The sequence below is a fragment of the Typopeltis vanoorti genome, chromosome 12 (genome assembly GCF_054136105.1).
Source record: "Typopeltis vanoorti isolate ZY-2024b chromosome 12, IOZ_Tvanoo_1.0, whole genome shotgun sequence".
Lineage (NCBI taxonomy): Eukaryota > Metazoa > Arthropoda > Arachnida > Uropygi > Thelyphonidae > Typopeltis > Typopeltis vanoorti.
In genome coordinates this window covers 77,331,504-77,352,977 of record NC_143560.1, presented here as the reverse complement: position 1 = coordinate 77,352,977, position 21,474 = coordinate 77,331,504, and the positions used below count along the sequence as shown (strand labels likewise).

General features: G+C 36.2%; 1 protein-coding gene across 1 annotated transcript in view; it reads left to right on the top strand.

The window, feature by feature from the left end:
* LOC150100909 (protein MTSS 1-like) overlaps nucleotides 1-21,474 on the top strand; it is a 499,461-nt gene that overhangs the window by 465,270 nt on the left and 12,717 nt on the right. Inside the window, exon 16 of the mRNA XM_090401934.1 lies at nucleotides 2,438-2,554. Within this exon, the coding sequence (XP_090258060.1) occupies nucleotides 2,438-2,554 (117 nt within the window). The remainder of the gene's footprint in view (nucleotides 1-2,437; nucleotides 2,555-21,474) is intronic.

Here is a 21,474-nt window from a genome sequence, read left to right as displayed (position 1 = left end):
AGCAGACAACAGTCAAGTTCATTGATAATCTGTCTCATAACTTACTTCAGTCCCTGGCACAAGTATGCAATTTCTGCAGATATAGATACTTCCATGTGCAGTTTATCTATATTTTAATATATTATTTCATAAGCCCATAGAATATGATTAACTCAAGCAGAAACTCGTGAGCTATTGCAAAACAAAATTAGTGAAGAAATTTGTGGTTGTGAGACACTTCATACTGACTAATTTACCTCCCCCCCCCCTTTCAGTTGAAAAGATAGCCTTACACACTTACAGCTATTTTTAGCTTGTCAAGAGCAGACGTTTTGCAAAACATCTTTGTCTTATGTGAGATTCGAATTGACAATTGTTTTGAAAGGCAGACCGTGGCTCTTACTAGCTGGGTTATTGATAAAGACTAATTCTCTCGATTTTTTCCAAGCTTCAAAATACTTCTGACTCTTTAATTTTCCAATCTGTAGCAGGCCAAGAATTGTTTGTTATGTCAAAGAGACCAGTTATTTATTTTGTATGGGAGTTTCTTCCCTTTCCTCCCCCCCCATCCCGAAAGTTGAGCCCTCCTAATGGAGATTAAGTATGTATTTTTATGACTGTAGATCTGTGTGTGTTTATGGGGCCAGTTTGCCTGTTCTGAGGGATGAAAAACGTCTGTATGAGACTGGCTAACTCACCTTTAGTTGAAAGAGACCAGATAAAGGTTATCCGTGTCATCGACAGGAATTGAACCCAAGTCTTTCCGACCAGAGGGCTTCGAAAGAGACCAGTGATACTAAATGTAATGCTATAATTAACTTGGATTAATTAATACAATATTCCATAAATATATAGTCTTTAGGATCATCTTCAGTACATACTTAAACCTCCTAAGATATTTCGAGTTAAATCAGTAGCTGAAGTTACCTTACAGTTGAAAAAAAAATTGAAATGGCATTACCATATTTTAACTTAACTCTGATAGATATTTGGGAAGGACTCTTTTTTTTTATTATTTTTATTTTATCAGAAGTTAGTATATTATAGTGTGTAAGTTAGTTACTATTAGTATATTAACTAGCCTGGTTGGCTGAGTGGATACCATCTCTACTCTTAAAGCAGTAGGTCACATGTAAGAATCCACTGCAGGCATGGATGCTTGTGAATATCTTTAAGTGGCAGATGAATTCCATTGTCCAATGTGAGACTATCACCCTGCACACTGGAGGCATGAAGTAGCTTCCAAAAGTAAAGCAAGCTTTCCAGATTATCTGTTCTTAATCCAACCATGGTAGTAATGCATGATAGATTAACAATCTTTTGAGGGATTCAGGTATTTGAGAGAGATTATAATATTGAGTTTGAGAGTACAGTAGTGGGGTGGGGGAAGAAGTGCTCTCCTTTGCTGTGGCTATCTAGAGCAACTTGTAGTGAATTAGCTGTTCTCAACATAATGAAGAATGGCTATGAAGTTTCTCCTTACACCATTTGCTTGTTGGATTAGCAACTTTCTTCACTGATGACTGTAAATTTCCTCTTCCAGCAGTGTATTTCGTCTTTGTGTAGTCACCTCAAACACGTAAATTCATTATTGATTATATTATCTTTAACATTAAATTATATATATGAAACAAATGCTATTTTCTTTAGAAATTATGTGAAAATGCTTACTTTTTCCAGTTTTATTGCTAATACTCACACTTTTTCGTGGCATTCATCTCTTTACTCAGAATAATTGCATATATATCTCAGTCAGTAAAAGTAGTCATGTAGCAGATCATGTTCATATAGTAAACACCTATATATATACTCAAATTCCATTTTATTTATCACTAAATCTTGAGTTCAGAGTTTATGGTGAAATATATTCATTGGGAGATGGTTCCCTTAGCATAACTTTTATTATTGATGCCTAACAGCAATATCTGCATGCATTGCTGCACCTGGTAATCAGTCTCCCATTCAGAAATAATAGAGATATAATATGAATTAAAACAAGAATATAAGTTCTTATCACATGTAATGCATCACCCTTCCAATAGGAAAAACCATCCACATTTAAATATTGCTTTGTACACATAACATGATGCATAACTTCTTTTTTAAATTATATAGCATCTTCTTAAAAAAGTATTTTTAAAACTGCACTTTGAAGTATTCATCAGTATTGTGAGAACTAGAAGATAAAGAAATTCATGCTTTTGAAAAAATAATAATTTTCATTTCTTTTTGTAGAATCATTTTAATGAATTTTATTTTTAGAATGAGAATGCATGTGCTTGTTTAATTTTAAAACTTTATATTAAAATTTTTTCAGTGCCAAGACCTCTCATATTAATTAAAAAAAAAAAAAAACTGCATGACTTTAATGTGCATTTTTGCATGATGCATCTTTTATTTATTGTTGGTCATTTTTGTTTTTGTTTTATATTTTATACTCCTTATTTTTAATTTCAAGACATGATATGTGATGACACTATTAAAGAATGGTTCCTATATTCTATGGCAGTCTATAATGATCTTAGTGAAATGAGTCAGTTTTCAGGAATCCAGAAGAGACCAGCATCTATTGCAGGTCAGTCCAGAAGTTTTATCATTCCTATTTCAGAAGACAGTGGCTGAGAAAATATTTTTTCTTAATTTGATGGACCATTTATCGAACTGTATCTTGAAACTTAGTAATAGAAATGCAAATGTTTTTCATTACTGTTTTAGAAGTATTGTTTGTAGCTGATAAACAACTTCAAATTTACTAATTATCAACAAGTAACACTCACAATTTGAGTAATTAAATTGTTGTATATATTTATGTATGTGTATTTAGTAGAAAATATATATTTATTGTAGTAGTAGAAACTAGTATATGTATGTAATTTTTTTTGTATCTACTAGTTTCCAAAAAAAAAAAAAAAATCACTTTAGGATACATCATTATATTCTAAAGTGATTTTAGGATATAATGCCTGTGCATAAGTTTTCATTTTAAAAAAAAATGCAGAGTACAAGACAACCCCGAATTTAATAAAGGGAATTGTCAAGTGTTCTGCAACAATGTACCATGTAACACTGTGTTCTAATAAACTGATATATTAGCATATTAATATATTTATATAAATATTTGTATTTAAGAAATATGTTCTGTAGTGCAAGAATGTAGTTTGTTTTTTTTCATATAAATCTTAATGAAACCTTATAGTAATTCCAATTACAAAGTATATTAGCATTTTTATTACAACATATGAAACTAAAGATTGTTATAAGTAATGTATAAAAAGATTTGTACTGTGCTGATAGACTGTACTTAAATGGATTTGGAGCTAGGTGTCTACGGAAAGTTTGTTCACCGAGAGTGTGAAAGTATCAAGTCAGGAAAACTAAAGAAATTAGAGCAGATGCAAATGAGTGTGTATGAAGGCACCCATGAAGCGAATGAGTGTGTGAATCCACCAAAAATGTAGAATCTAGTCTCTCTCAGGCAACAATGAAAAGGGTAGTCAATTCCGGATGTAACGGTGGTTGAGCGCCTAAGGGGATGCTACAGTTTCTATATACTAATGCTAGAAGTATCAGGAATAAGAGGGAGGAGTTTTTAGTATTGGTTTGTGCAACCTTTCAAAAGTTATAGGCATTAGTGAGATTTTGGTTAAGAGCAGATGATGTTATAAGGATAGAATGTGATGGATTTAGCATTCTTAGGGAGGATAGCATAGACAGAACAAAATCAGATTTCCTGAGCAAACAAAAGGAAATCCCAAAGAGTTTTTTTTTCATTATGTAGCCAGTAGGAGGAAGAATGGCTATGGATAGATAACTTTAATGAGTGCAGAGGTAGAGATAACAGAGGCAAATGAAATTGTTGAGCAACTGAGTGACTATTTTGCAAGGGTATATCATTCAAGTGAAGATATTGTTATGGCAGAGGCAAAAGAGACTGATGTGAGAACAGAAGTTGATGAATTGGAGATAATTGAGATATTGCAGAATCCGAATGCAAATACAGCTGTGAGATTGAATGGGATATCAGCTCATGTTTTATGAGAATGTGCAGGGGAACTGGTGATGCCTTTCACTAGGCTGTTTAATTTTAGTTCACGTCTCTGACAAAGTCCCAAGAATGTGGAAGGAAGACAAAATACAGTGGGACCGACCTCGGTTCCTGAACATATTTTCCGAACAAAAAATGCCCCGGTTTCTGAACAGAATTTTGGTTCCTGAACAGGCAAACAGCAACCACGTGCTATGCATGCTGAGCTGTAAGGCAGGAAAGCGTCAGTTACGCAGCAGCCTTCATTCAGTGCAGACACCTGCTCGAATTTGAAGTGAGTTTTCTTGATTTTCTTTGTGTTTTGTTGTTTTTTTTTTCATAAATTATTATTAATTAAACCACCATGGGGCTGCAGAAGAATAGTAATAGTAGCAAAGCGAAAAGAAAAGTTGTTAGAACCACGATAGAGATGAAAAAAGAAATCATATCCAATGCAGTTCGGTATGCGAAATCAACGATATGTACAATACTCAAAAATAAATAAAATAAAAAATAAATAATGTTTTTATGGAAGGGGACTCCCCTTACTCTCCTCCGTATGTATAGTTAAAGTTAAGTTAAATTTTCGTTTTTATTTTATCTATTTATTGTGTTTATTATGTAAGATTTTATGCATTTTCATTATGTTTGTATATGATCTTATGCATGAAGTACTGTTGTAAAGGTTTAAATAAACAATCATTTGGGGCTCAGGAATGGACTAATCCATTTTACATTGATTCTTATGGGAAAATAGTTTCAGTTTTCGAACAATTTGGTTTCCAAACAGCCTTAGGGAACAAATTAAGTTCGACAACCGAGGTTCCACTGTAGTTCCTTTGTATAAAGGAGGATCTCAGTCTGTGTCAGCAAATTATAGACCAATCAGTATCTCAGGAGTGGTGGTAAAAGGACTGGAAAAGTTAGTCATAAAGAGAATTCAGGAATGGGTGGAAAAGAATATGATATTCTGTGAGGGACAGCATGACTTTTTGCAGGATCAATCATGCCCGAGTTATCTACTAACTTTTTTATAATAGAGTGACAGCTAAGTTGTATGAAGCAAATAGTTACACGATGATTTTGCTGGATTTTGCAAAGGCAAAATATGGGGATGGATATGAAACTGGTGATATGGATAAAAGGTTGGCTGACAGACAGATACCAAAAAAAAAAAAAGTAGTATATGGAGGAGCAGAGTTCAGGAGAAAGCAGGTGACTAGTGGGGTGCTGCAGAGCTCTGTGCATGGACCACTGCAGTTTAATTTGTGCATAAAAGATATATAGAAATAATCTGAAGAGAGATATTCAGTTGTTTGCTGATGATGCAAATTTGGGTAAAGTAATAGTTAATCAAAGCGATTTAAAGAGTTTGCAGGATGATTTGAATAGGTTGACAGTATGGGTAAAACATAATGGATGTCAATTTAATGTGGAAAAGTGTCAAGTTACTCATTTTGGGATACAAAGATTACAAGCTATGTACCACATTGAGGGAACTGTATTCTAGGAAATTGATGCAGCCAGGGATTTTGGGGTAGTAGTAGATAGAGAGTTGAAGTTTAGAGGACATATTGCTAAAGTATCCAGGGTAGCTCACAGGATTAATTGGTTATTGAGGAACACACTAACAAGCACAGATAAGGAAGTTATCATTCCTGTTTACAAAGCCTTGATATGATATTACTGGATTATTGTGCTCAAGTCTGGTCACTTGGGGATGAGGAAGTGGTGGAGAGAATCCAAAGGCAAGTGATCAAGATAGTGAGTGGTCTGGAGAATACTCCATATGAAGATAGATTGAAAGTTTGTTGGTTGCAAAAGTTGATCGATAGGCAGAAAGGTGGGAGGATATGATAGAAACATTTAAGTTACTTTATTTGTTAAGGATTTTATAATATTGATGAAGGGGAAATGTTTCAGCACTTGGTTAGAGGGAGCAGAACAAGAGGACATCCCTGGAAGTTGAGTAAGAATGTGGCTAGCAAGGGTATGAGTACTAGATTTCACTTCAAGAGTGGTGAATGAATGAAATGGGTTTCCTGGGTCAGTTGAGTGCTTTCTCTGTTTATGGTTTCAAAGAGAGGTATAATAGATATTGTGTTGATAGTTTTGTGTGATATTTTTGTCAACCTTCAGAATGAAGGAAACAGGGATATGACAGGAAACGGCAAGGTTGTACATGAAAATTGTGAGAGTGTGAATGATAGTATAAATGGTTTCTCAGAGAACAAAAAAGATGAGATAGATGCATTGAGTGAGATCGCGTTGTTGAATAGTGCGATAGAAAGAGCAAAACAGCAGCTAGAGTGCATGAACAAAAGTAGACTGAATGAACCAACCAATAATAAAAGGTATGACAGGAAAAATAGACGTATGAATGTGAACATGAACAAAATGAAGGATAGAGTGCTGTATGGAGACTCGTTAGTACGAGGTGTGTTAGTAGAGGATTTGACAAAATCGTACCAACCTGGTGCGACCATAAAGGACGTAACTGCGTCTATTAGAGAGCAAAAGGAAAGGGTGAAAGAAATGATTGTTGTGGCAGGTACGAATGATTTGAAAGGAGATAAAATGGAAATGATAGAAGACCTGAATGAATTGTTTGAGGTAGCAAAAGAAAAGAGTGAGAGAGTTAAAATGATTAGTCTTTTGCCACGGTATGACAGTGAAATGTTTAAAAGGAGGGCTATAATTGCAAATGACTTTATGCGTGGGTTATGTATGACGAGTGGTGTGGAATTTGTGGATGTGTGGAGTGAGTTTGATGGGCGAAAGGATCTATATAAGATGGATGGCTTGCATTTGAATGGTTACGGTGTAAGAAGACTTGAGAAAGTGTTGCTGAATGTAGTGGATGTGCAAATTCAGGGAAACTAGATTTGTTAGGGGGGGGGGGAGTAGAGATACAGTCCTTATGGAGGCAGTTGAATGTAAGAATGAATATAATATGCCAGAGCAAATAAGGACAACAAATCTGAGTGGGATAGTTAATATAAGGCATCAAGGTAGGGTTGGGGCTAATGGGGGTCTTAAATTCATGTACACTAATACTAGGAGTACTAGGAACAAGAAGGAAGAGTTTTTGGCCATGGTTGGCACTTCCAGACCACAGGTTATAGGTATTAGTGAAACATGGCTGACTGTAGATGATATAACTAGTGGGATTGAATGTGATGGGTATAGTGTGTTCAGGAATGACAGAGAGAATAAAATGGGGGGAGGAGTATTGTTGATGATAGCTGATGAGCTCCAGCCAAGGAGAATAGAAGTTGAATTGCAGGATAGAGAAAAGAGCACATTTGAGGCCATTTGGTGTGAGATTGTGGCTAGCAGAACTAAATATACAATTGGGTGCTGCTATAGACCAGGTGATGGAAAAGATGGTGGTGACAGTATGCACAAGCAAATAGAAGAAATGGGTGGAAGGAGGGTGATTATTATGGGAGATTTCAACTATGGTCGCATTGATTGGAGTGAGGAGAGGACACACGGGAGGAAGGAACTGGATTTTATGCAGTTATTAAGGGATAACTATCTGCGACAGCATGTAATGGAAAATACTAGGGGTCAGAGAGTGCTTGACCTAGTAATTACATCTGAGGATTTGGCTGTAACAAATATGACCACATTGCCACCAATCGGTGAGAGTGATCATAGGGTCTTAACTTGGGAGGTGGCTAAAGGTGTAGAATTTTCAATTAAGACAGGGTACATGTGGAATTATCTGGCTGGAAAGTATGACAAGCTTAGGAGTTTGATTGGTTCAGTGCCATGGCATGTACAACTGCAAGGACTAGAAGTTGATAGTGCATGGGAGGTAGTTAAGAAGTGCTTGCATGAAGCAATGGTTGACTGTATACCTAGAGTCCGAATAATAAATCAAGTAGGGGTTAAATGGATGAATAACACCATTAAGCTTGAGTTGCAAAAAAAGAAACAACTATGGAGGGAATTTAAGGAGAAGGGTGACCGGCAGGCACATGAACGGTATAAAGCACAGGCCAGAAGGGTGACGAGTGTGGTAAGAAAAGCAAAAAAGGATTACGAAAGAACATTGGCCATGCAGGCTAAAGAGAATCCTAAACAGTTTTTTAGATATGTAGCAAGTAAAAGGAAAAATGTACATGGCAGATTGATTTTAAAGAATGCCGATGGTAGGGAGGTAACTGAATCAGTTGAGATAGTTGAGTTACTGAGTGAGCACTTTGCAAAAGTATATCATCCAGGTGGTGACATTGCAGAAACGAATAAACTAGTAGATTATACGGGAATTGTGGTTAATGAAGTGGAGGTGAGTAGTCTATTGCATAACCTCAATGTCAATACATCTGTGGGATTGGATGGTATACCAGCTCGTGTTGTACGAGAAGCAGCTAAAGAATTGTCAGTACCCTTGACCATTTTGTTTAATTTGAGTCTCGGGTCTGGGTTAGTCCCGAGCGGGTGGAAAGAGGGGAAAATAGTTCCACTGCATAAAGGTGGTTCCAAGACTGCTGTAGTAAATTACCGACCGATTAGCATATCAGGAATCATTGTCAGGGTCTTAGAGAAAATAGTCAAGAGGAAAATACAAGATTGGATAGAAGAAAATGGGATACTGTATCGGGGACAGCATGGTTTTGTGAAGGGTAGGTCATGCCTCAGTAACTTGCTCACGTATTATAACACAGTGACGGCTGAACTGGATAAGGGTAATGGGTTTACGGTGATTCTACTGGACCTTGCCAAGGCCTTTGACAGGATTCCACATGGAATTCTAATCAGTAAATTGCAGCATATGGGAATGGACATAGGGTTGGTGAGATGGATAGGAGGGTGGTTGACGGAGAGATATCAGAGAGTGGTTTACTCGGGAGTAGAGTCCACAAGACGGCCTGTGACTAGTGGTGTGCCACAAGGATCTGTTCTTGGACCACTGCTGTTTAATTTGTTCATAAATGATATAGGAAATGATCTGAGAGGAACAGTTCATTTGTTTGCGGATGATGCGAAGTTGGGTAGGGCAATAGTGAATGCAGATGACGTCAAAATTTTGCAGGATGATTTGGATAGATTGGAGGTCTGGGCTAAGGAGAATGGATGTCAGTTTAATGTGGCAAAATGTAAGGTTATGCATTTTGGGGTGAAAAGATTGGTGGCAGTTTACTGCATTGGTGGAACCGTGCTCCAGGAAATTGATGAGGCACGAGATTTAGGAGTGTTGGTAGATAAGGAATTGAAATTTAGGGGACACATTGCAAAAGTGACCAAAACAGCTCATCAAATCACTTGGTTGCTGAAGAATACGATGACAAGCAGAGACAAGCAGGTTATTGTTCCTCTGTATCGAGCCTTGATAAGACCCCATCTAGACTACTGTGCTCAGATTTGGTCACCTAGGTTTCTTCTTGATGGGGAGGAGGTGGAGAGGATCCAGAGGCGAGTGACCAAGATGATAGCAGGTCTGTGGAATGAACCGTATGAGAACAGGTTGAGGATTTGTGGGTTGCAAAAATTGGTTGATAGGCGGAGGAGGGGAGATATGATTGAGACATTCAAATTACTGAAGGGTTTCTATAAAATTGATTCAGAAGATATTTTTGAGAACAGGGCTGGTTGTGGGAGGACTAGGGGACATCCATGGAAACTGGGCAAAAGTGTGGTTAGTAAAGGTGTTAGAGCTGGGTTCTTTACTTTTAGAATAGTGAATGAGTGGAATGCGCTCCCTGAGTCTGTGGTGGATGCTGTGACAGTGAATGAGTTTAAGGCGAGGTATGATAGATACTGTATGAATGTCAAATAGTTGTGATGAATATGATTTGGGGCCTCCCTCGATGAGTCCAATGACTCCCTGGAGTTGCCCGTAATAATAGTAATAGTTTGGATCTCTCATGATGAGTCTTAGGATTCCATGGAGGTGCCTGTGCATTAATAATAATAATAAATGTAACAACTAGTTTTACTGATCATCTCATCTAGAAAAATAACATTCATAAAATACCTAAGTTGATTGCTATGCTACATTCTATTAAAAGTAAAAGGAATATGCAAGAAGCTGTTAGTGATAAATGTAAAATTTGTAATAATCTTATACAGTGAATATAGCACAAAATAAATATTTTGAAAAGAGATTTTGGGGTTTATCTTATACACCTGATGACCTTGTATAGCAGCATATATGGTAAATATGATGCAGTAATAAATTAGCTTTTTAAGGTGGAAAAGAGATTTTGAGGTTTATCTTATACATCTGATGACCATGCCAGCATATATGATAAATATGATGCAGTAAAAAATTAGCTTTTTAAGGTGGTTTTCTTTCAAGTAAAAATTTTAAAAATACTTTTTCTTTGATAGTTTTCATGATAAATTTCTTGAATGATTTTTTTTTCCATGTTGAGAATTTATTATCTTAGATTGTTTTTAAAATTCCTTAGGTTAGTTTATTACAGGATTCATGCTTTTTTTTGTTTGTGTGTGTGGGGGGGGATAAACATATGGGATGTACATGGATCGAGGAGACTAAACTCATCACAATCCTTGATTTGAAGACTAAACAGTGAATATCATTCATTATCATAATGGTAATTTATACAGTCTCTAAATAATAAGAAAAACAAATAATGTTTGATAAAGTTGTTTATTATATGTGTTTCAACTTCTGTTTTCAGATCATCTTCAAGACTTTTACTAAAGATTATTTACTCTGTCTTTTGACTTATGTATTTTAGGTCATCTTCAGGACTGTGACTATATATAACAGAATGGCTAGTTTATTAGGTACATGTCATATACCCAATAAAAAATAGCACTTTGTCTAGCTTCATACCCATCAGGGTATGGATTCCATGAAATTTCATGTGTCCCATGGAATGCTTCCCATTGCATACATAAATTACATTTTACAATTACCTCAGAGTGTACTGTAGTAGATCCTTGTCACATTCAGCTCATTCTGCCTTATGTAGCAGATGCTTAAATAAGTTGAGATATATGATTGAGCATACCAGTGAAGTATTATAAATCCCAGTCATATTCCTAGAACCATTTTCAGCAATCTGCATATGGCTCTAAAGATTGTAGTCCTGATGAAACACTAGATGAAGAAGAAGACTGTTCCAAAGAACAGAGGTGATGGAATGAAGAAGAAGCTGATTCACTGGTAGCCTGTGCCATTCAAACATCAGTCAGTCAGTATTAGGGAATGTAATGTGTACCATTCCCACACAGCTTCACACCATCATGGCAAAGGTTAGTTCATTTGGAATTAGGATTTTCATCTAATCAGATGACCTTTTATTCACTCCTAAGTTTCTATTGTTGGTTTTCCTGTGCTTACTCTACTCATTGCTGCTTATTTTTAGCTGGGCAAGAGCAGGACTCAATAAGGCTACTTACTGCTGTATTCTATCTGCCATACTGAGTGTGGTCTGTGTTGGATAGGCATAATTCTGCATGAGTCTTCTGAGCTTTTTTTTTTCTTTTTTTCAGCTATTGAATTATTTCAGGAGGCCAGGATATAATGTTGACTAACAATTTTCAGACTGCCTATTTTTTGTTTGTGTGTGCATATGAGTAGAATCAACATTTTTGGTTATACTTCAGTAGTCGGACAACTATGGTCTATCTTTATTCAATTTAGTGATGACAATATTCTAGATTTTTTTAAGTACAGTGAATTCATCCAAGAACAAATCTCTTGTTGCAGTTTTAGATTTTAAAACTGTTGGCCAGATATTATTGTTGATGAGGAGATGGGAAGTTATAGATGTTTCTTTTTATTTTTGCCATTATTTGTAAGCTAGGTACGTTCTTTAGCGCTGTGATTCTGCCTGAAGCTGGGGATAATGACAGTTTCTTTATTGAGCTGAAACAATGATAGATTCATTATAGCTTCTTCTGGAGGAATATGATGCTTTTGTATCTTTTTGGCTAATATCATGATCTAGATGATGGAGAATTTCTTTTGATAAGTGGATAACGGTAGCTAATTTTTGATTTTTTTTTATCCATCGAAATGGATCAACTGATTTATGTTTCATAGTCATGTTATTTCAATTTCAATGGACTTCATATACACATACATGTATGTGTACTTAAGTTAAGGCTGGTATGATGGTTAAAGGAAGTATATATGCTATATCTTATTTTAAGAATATGTGAATTTTTTTCTGAGTTGTCCTGGATGTAAAGGATGGCCACAGTTTTTTTTTTTTTTTTTTTTTTTGAGATGGAGGGGATAGGATTTTCACTCATTTATTATTATTATTATCCAGGCCTCCATGGAGGCAAAATACTCATCGTGGGAGGTCGTTTTTAGGAAACACAAAGTTTATCATACCACTCCTTGAAACCATTGACCATTCCCACTCCAACCACTCTCTCAGGCAATGCATTCCAAGGCTCAACTACCCTCCACGCAAAGAAACCACTTCTCACCCTCTTGCGCACAGCCTCCTTTCGTAACTTCCAGGGATGGCCCCTTGTCATAGCTCCTTCCCACCATTCCACCAAGTGAAAGAGCTCTCCAATTTCTACCCTGTAACTGCCTCTCAATTAAAAGTCTCGATCATATCACCTCTCCTTCTTCTATCCACCAAACTCTGCAGTCCACATTCCCTCATCAGTCGATCCTCATAACTCATATTGTACAGTTCTGAAACCATCTTTGTTATCTGCCTCTGTACCCTTTTCACAGTCAATTTTTCCCCTTTAAATCCTGGGGACCAAATCTGAGAACAGTAGTCTAAGTGTGGTCTGATCAGGGTCTTATACAGTGGAATGATAACTCTTTTATCTCTGCAGGTCAGCGTCCTTCTCAGTATTGCAGCAATCCTCTGAGTTACCCTCACCACCTTGCAATATGCTCCCTGAATTTCAGTTTTCTATCAATCATCACCCCCAGATCTCTTGTCTCCCCTACCTCCTCCAGTACAGCTCCTCCAATCGAGTATGCATCCTCCCATTGATGGATCCCAAACCTCAAGACTCTACATTTTGCTGCAATGAACTGACACCCCCATACATTTGCCCATCTGTCTAGTTTATTCAAATCCTCTTGCAGGGCTGCCACATCTGCACTATTACTGATAACCCTTCCCAGCTTCACATCATCTGCAAACAACTGAATGTCCCCTTGCAATCCATTGACAATATCATTGATATAAAGGTTGAACAATACAGGTCCCAGTACTGAGCCCTGTGGAACCCCACTTGTAACCTTCTGCTTCCTTGATATTGCTCCACCATTCACAACTCTCTGATACCTATCAGTCAGCCAATCCTGAATCCATTTGACTAACCTGACATTTAAACCCATGTGCTGCAACTTAAATATCAGCTTATCATGTGGCATCCTGTCAAACGTCTTTGCAAAATCTAAAAAAATGGCAGTATACGCCTTTCCCTCATCAACTGCTCTTGTCACTTTATTATAAAAGGCAATCATATTACTAAAGCAAGAGCACCCCTTAACAAATCCATGTTGATTCTCACAGATAACATTACCCTCATTACAATTTCTTCTAGATCTCATGATCTAGATGATGGAGAATTTCTTTTGATAAGTGGATAACGGTAGCTAAATTTTGATATTTTTTTATCCATCGAAATGGATTAACTGATTTATGTTTCATAGTCATGTTATTTAACACCCAACATTGTATCATTCATCCATTTCACCATAAAAAAAAAAGAAAACAATTGTCTTTCCTTTAACACAGGTCAATATAGGTCGACTCAGCAGATTCACATCCTATTCTGCCTGCAGCAAACCTATCAACACTAGTAGATATATCCATATATCCACTGCCACATCATCATGAGTACCAGCAGTATGGTATTGACAAAACCCTAGTACCATATGCTTTGGCCACACTAGCCTATCCCACTGAAAGCAGACACTTTTTTTTTTTAGCCAATGGCTTTTCCTTTACAAAATCAACAGAACTTTCTCCCTCCTCCAGTGAAAGCACAAATCATCACAAAACATCTCTTGCCATTCTTTATCTGGTGGGACACCTCAGAAAAATTTCCCATGCATCTTAAAAGATGCAGCATACAGATTTCATTTAAACTATACATAAAATAAGCTGCCCTTATCTGCTCACCAAAGATCCTTATTATCATCTAGTTCATCAAAGTGTCCACAGTATTTCATGGGTTTTCATGAAATACTGTGGCCACTAGGATGGACATAGTATTTCATGGGTTTTCATCAAACTAACATGCTTTTAAACAAACTGGAAGAACAGCTACCATAATGCAAAGCATATCACCTTGCAGATAATATCCCATAATGCATAGCATTATACATGTCTGCAAGGAGATATGTTTTGCATTATCTGACACTAAGGCAAGTGATGTGAAGTCCTAGCTTCTTTATATGAGTTGCCTCATTCCTGAAAATAGTTCAGGTGCAAACTTGTTTGCTTACACTTAGATAAAGGATTAAACCAAGTATATAATTTCTTTTGTATCTTTAACTTATAAAAATCACTGTTGTAATTTTTGAGGAATTCTTTCACTTTTTTTGAAATGTGGCACATAGTGAGATCCTATTGGAAGATGAGCAAGTTCTTTGTCTTTCTGGATCTGTGGGACCACTCTATTCTCCAATATTTTTATGTATTGGTCACTTTTCATCATAACGTCAACAGGCACAAGTATTCCTGGACTGTTATGTGCAAAACAACCCCAGAATATCCTTTTAGTTGGGTGTTTTTTTTAGTTAGGAGCTTGTTGAAGGTGGGTGAGAGAAGTCTTCCCAGCTGCTGATTTGCAAACATGGGGTACTCTCTCCTTAGACTAAGAAATGGCTCTCATCTCAGAATATGACCTTCTTCCACTTCTCAACAGTCCAATCTTTGTACATTTTTGCCCACTGGAGCCTCTTTTTCTATATAGCCTTCGTCAATATTTATTTATTTTATTTATTTATTTATTTTTTCAGTCTGTGGGCAGTCCTCATTGCTTCCAACAAACTTGAACAGACTGTCATGTCAGAAACATTAATCCCACTAGCTGCCAAGTCTCTGTGTCTACAGCAGACAATCTTGGTTTCATTTTGCTTTCCTAACTAGTAAATGATCTTGAGTAAGTGTAGTTTTCCTTTTTCACCCACATTTTCCTTTTCTGTCAGGAGAAAAGATATCTGTCTCCCTAAACCTCTTTAAAATTGCATTTACAGTACCCAAACTAACACCACACTCAATGGCAATTTGTCTTTGACTCATGGATGTGTGCTGAGAAAGAGTACATATTGTTGAACGTCTTAGAGATGTATCCATTTTATAGCTACACAAAATGAATAAAACACTACAAATGTCAACTTGTTTACACTATTAAAAACTTACAACACTGTTAAACATCATAGAAACAGTTAAAACATGCAGCACTCAACCAAAATAGTAAACTAAAGCCGAAATCAAAACCAAAATTGTTGTGAACTGAAATGAAAACCAAACCAAAACCAAAAACTTCATGAAAATTCAGCTTGTTTGGATTAATATGGTCACTACTGTACAGTATACAGTTGGTGGGCATATATTGGAGGTGGCAGAAGAAATAACAGAACTTAGGGTGATGGTTGAAATAGACCTAAAATTTAGAGGACACAAAATTATGAGGATGACAACAAACTCTAAATATAAATAATAAATTACACCATAACCACAGTAATTAACTTTAATGAAATAAAGGTACAAATATTTCGTACTGAAATTAACATAAGATAAGAATCTCCCAAACTTTTGGGAGAGAGAGACAATCATTTCGATTCAGATTTGGCCGAAGTAAAAGGGCTTCACAGCTTTCTTTGAAAAGGTGTTCATATTTAAACTCGCATCTATGGAGAAGACGAGCTTTATCCCAATGGATATTGTGTTTAGTGTCAATACTATGTTGTGCCAGACCAGACTTTTGAGGTCTCATGTATTCAATATAATATTGATGTTGATTCATTCTTTTTTCCAAAGAACAGCCTGTTTGTCCAAAGTATGTTAAATTACATTCGTACGGTATCTGGTAAACGCCAGCTAATGGTGGTGCCAGTTTGTCTTTTGTAGATGGCAGAGGTACCTTTAAATATTAAACAAACTCTAGCAGTGATGTGGAGGACACTGACTTATAGAAGTAAGGAGATTATGGTTCTGTTGTGTAAGACCTTGATTAGGCTACATATGGATTAATGCACAGATTTAGTCACCTGGTTTACAAAGGATGAAGAGATATTGGACTATCCAGGCAATTGACTAAAGTGGGTTTCTTTAATGTTGAGCATCAAGAAAGGTTGATAAAATGCAATTGCATATTCTAGTGGATGAGAGGAAGGGGAGATATAATAGATACATATGAGTTGGTAATAGCTTTTATCAGATTAACGTTGAAGAGGTTTTTCATAGAATGATGGGAGAAGAACAAGAGGTCATCTCTGTATAAGAAGATGTGAGCAAAGTAGCAAGAAGCAGGTTTATTTTGCATGGAGATTGGTAAATGATTGGAATGCATTGCCTGAGAGTGTGGTGACTGCAGAGAATGTGAATGTATTTAAGGCATGGTATGATGAGCTGTGTGTGTGTGACAGAGGGACCCCCCACAATGGTCTTTGACTCCCAATTTAATATCTGGAGATAATAATAATAACAACACTCCCACACATGAGCAGCTGGCAAATCAATGCTGTGTATTTCACAGAGCATCTAGTGTCTAAGAGAATTATTCTTGCCAAGAAATTATATTCTAATTTGATCAATGGCTCTAGTTTCCAGTGATGAGACCTCAAGGGTTGAAAGTGGTTTGGATAAGGATCCTTTCTTAATGCATTAGCATTATGCACATCCTAAAGTGTGCATTATGGGATACTAAGACAATTGATGTGAAGTCATCGGCCTCTATATACAAGTAGCCTAGTTGTGAAGATACTTCACGTGCAAACTTTGTTTACAATCAGGTAAAGGATTAAACAAGAATGTAATTCTTGGCAAGGATAATTATTTGTAATCAAGTGAAAAAAAACTTTCTCTCCAACCATCTGATGTCTAGTTAACTCACCAGCTAACCCACATTCAAATGAAATTATCACTCTTTTTGAAAATGTTATTTATTCATTAATTTATAGATTTGCAGAATAATCATTTTATTTAATTCAAATTCAAAATAATAATAATAATAATCAAATTTAATATTAAAGCTGTTTTTTGTCAGTTTTAGCAATGGCCAGTCCAGTTAATACTCAAATGAAGAATAAAATAAAAGCCTATAGAAATGCATCATAAAAGTATTGTGTGTGTGCGTGCATGCAGAAACTACTGATATGAGCAATGCAAGAAGAAGGGTTAACAAAATAAAAATGGAAGAATATACTTTGGAAGATCAGCCTAGTTCAAACAGTCCATTAGGAACTGCAATTGACAAAAGTCAGGGAAAAGTAAATAAGGTTTGCTCAGGTATTTTAGCATCCTACCAAACCAAACAACTCTCATAATTTTTCAGTTTCAGAGTTATTACAAACTAGAATCTATTCAACAATCCCAAGAATGGAGGCACAAGTCATATCCAAAAGTAACAACAAAAAATGCTTTCCAAGTCAAGTACAAAATTCAGCATTTGATACTGAAGACAATAATCATGCGGAGGTTTATGTGGTTAAGAAGTTCAATCGAATTATTTTGGGTTTGTGACCACATTTTTATTAAAAAAAAGACTGTTTTTTAAAACTAAACAAGTACTAAAAAACACACCCAACAAGTTTCGTTAGTCATCAGAGTAACATTTTCAGGGGTAAAAATAACTAACAGTTTAAAGCACAAACTATAAAAAATTACGAAAAAAACAAGCTCATTTGTAGGTATTATGAACATCAAAAAAGTTCGTTAAAAAAAAATAATACCAACAAATGAACTTGTTTTTTTCGTAATTTCTTATAGTTTGTGCTTTAAACTGTTAGTTATCTTTACCCCTGAAGATGTTAGTCTGACGACTACCAAAGCTTGTCGGGTTTGTTTTTTTAGTACTTGTTTAGTTTTAAAAAACAGTCTTTTTTAATAAAAATGTGGTCACAAAACCGAAATAATTCGCCTGAAGACAATATTTCAACAGATTTCTTTCTCAAATTCAAATGAGACTGTCAATTGCCGGCCTGGTTGGCAGAGTGGTTAGCATATCCACTCTCCAGCCAAAAGGCTGCGGGTTCGAATCCCGCCATGGGCATGGATGTTTGTGATTGTCTGTGAAAATACTAGTGGTGGTAGTGGGTGGTAGATGGCGTTGGTGAAGATGGTTGTTGTAAGTGGTGGAGACAGAGAGTGAAAGAGTAGGTACCCTCCCTCGATGAGTCTTTGGACTCCCTGGAGGCGTCGCGTAATAATAATAATAATAATAATAAAAAAAAACCAGTAAATATTGTAAGACTTGGGAAGAAAAAAAAAACCTTAAATTAGCTCTACAAAGAAAAGACCTGTCCTGAAATGCTGGACTGCTTACAATTGTACTGTCCATTTAATTTCCAAGTTAGGTCGAACAGTAATGTCGTATCTGGGCTATAGTATGTTTTTAGCTTCAGGTGACTTTTTTAGTCCAATAAAATAACCATGCATTTTTCCAAAATGCTTTGAAATTTGGGCTCATCATTGAGATTGATGTCCGCGTGGTTAGCCTAGTGGCTTTGTGCTTCACAACCATATGCCTAGGGAAGGAGTGTCCTAGGTTCAATTCCCGTCAATGACGTGAGGAGCTCAAGGATCTTCCTCAGTCATAGCCAAGTTAGCCGGTCTTGGGCATGGACAGCAGGGTTTTTTCTGCCAGTTTATCTGGTGTTTTTCATCCTGCAAGCAGGCAAACCGGTCCGAGGACACACATGGACAGTCAGGAATACTGACCCACCCATAGGTCTGATTCGTCAGCCTATGCCGGTTCTGGAACCCGGATAAAATTTGGGGGACTAGATGGTACCATGAACTCCTGTAAAAAGGGGGAACGCTCTACCATCACACGCATTTTTTTTTATTTATTGAGATTGATATGTTCCATAATCAAGAGAGGATACATAGAAGATGAGTGCGGGTAACACTCATCTTCTATGTATCCTCTAAACTATCCTCCATTATATATAAAAAATTTAATTATGGTAAAAGGCACACTGCCTTCGTATTATCTCCTGAAGATGACGCTAATATGGGAGTAGAAACATTGACTGCAAATGGCTTTAATTAAGGTTTCTTCATTTCCTAAATGTTTTCAGTTTGCTATAAATCATATCATGGTGGACTCCAACCTATCTGATGCTCACTCAATTTACAAAATACATTCATTGAACATATTCTAATCTGAAATCAAAAATACATTGATTTTCTGTAATTAATTCATTCCAAACTCATGAGAGGCTCCCCCAACAACACATAAAATAGGCTATTTATCCTATTTTTGTTTAGGAGTACCCCTTTTTATAATGTTATTGACTTTTTACTCAATTTTTAAGACATTACTGATGTTTTAAAGACAGATATATGAAGAATAATTCGGACATACCTTTGTAGAATGTTGCTGGTTATCTTCTTATTCAGTGGCATCTGGCGTATGTACGTTTGTCTGCTGTTGAAGTATGACTGAAAGGAAGGAGAGGGGGTTGGAAATGTTGGGATAGAGAGATGTGGGAGACCTGGGTTTTTTTAAGGGTGGGCAGAGAATTCTTTGGGAGGGAGGTGAAAGATAGAAATTTTTGGGGAAGGAGAAGGATATAATGGGATAAGATCAAGAGTGGGAGTAGCAGGATGCGAGCTGTTTCGACAGTGTATCATCTTTGGAGCTCATGGGAGAAGTGAAGGCTATGTCATGCCGTCTTGGTGTTTTTTTCTTTGGTGTATCTATGCTGTTTTCTGTTGGTCAGAGTCATGACCTAATTTTTATGTTTTGGAGCTTCCAGCTCTCAGAGATTATGTAGGGGCAGTGGATGTTTATTCTTTCTGATATTCTAAAACCTACAAAATCTCACACACACACAAAGAAATACTAGAACACCACAATGTAGTTTACAAATTTTCTTGCCAACAAGACTGTGATGTCACCTACACAGGTTCTGCGATCAGATCTTTATGGGCAAGACTATAAGAACACTTCCCTGACATACCAATTCCAGAACATTTTAACAATAAAAAATGCAACAACCAAAAGAAAATCAAAATACAGAAAAAACAGAAATAGCAGTCCATGCACTCGAACAGGAGCATACCCCACAAATCAACAAAGCCATAATAATAGACATACAAAACAATGCTTAGAATATCAGAAATGATAGCCATAAAATGTGACAAAAACTCAATAAACATCCACCACCTTTACATAATCTCTGAGAAATTATGTGGGGGTGGTGGATGTCTACATAATCCTATATCTCTCTATCCCCATATTTTCAACCCCCCCCCCTTCCTCTCAGTCATACTTTAGTAGCAGATAAATGTACATCCTACAAAGGTATGTCTGATTATTCTTCCTATATATTCTTCATATATCTGTCTTTAAAACATCAGTAATGCCCTAAAAATTGAGTATAAAGCCAATGACATTATAAAAAAGGGGTACTCCTAAACAAAATAGGCTAAATAGCCATAAAAATAATATTTGCTTAGAGGAGTAGCATAGGAATTTTTTCAGAAATAATACCTACATAAAATAGGTATTTCTCACATGTTATATTTTCATTAAAATGGTGTTTAATAAAGATTAGTTAATAAATAATATAATTATAAAGAATTATTATAATTATAATAATTTAGGGCATAGTTGTGGTAGTAGGTATTCTTACTTGCACTTTAAGAGTCATGGTTATTAATTTTGTTTTATTTTATTAATAATGTAAACTCAAAAATAACCACAATTATCTTAATTATAATTCACAAAAATACACTCTTTTTGCTGAACACCAGCATCAAACAGAAAATAAATAAAAAATAATGATATCCATTATGTACTTCAAAACAAAATAGGGATGTTGAGCTGAACAATAATAAAGATACTGTGATTAGTTGAGAACAATTTTATGATAACAGACAAGTGACATTGATCAGGTCTCTGCCCACGTGTCTGGAAATTCCTATGCATGCACCATTCCCAGCTATGTTGGAAATCCATCTGTTTCTGCAAATATCATCGGTCCTTAAAATGAAAGCTCTTAGGGAAAAGTCCACTGTATACAATGCAGCTAGAGTTGAGTTGAGTTATTTTCAATTATGGCCAAAGCAGCTTAGACTATGAGGCCAGTGTGTCATGTCTGTTAACTGTCTATATTCTTCTGGTCTGTTTTGAAGAATAAAATGACTCAAGTTTCTGGGAGGTAAACAAAATCTGGCCACTTCCATATGAAAATGCAACTAGGGAGCTGTGCTACCTGCAAACACAAGATGACATTTTCTGGAGTGATTTCATTTTTGTATTATTGGTCTCCATAAATTAAGAAAAATTGAGGTGGGGGGGGGAAGAACATGTGAAAGTCA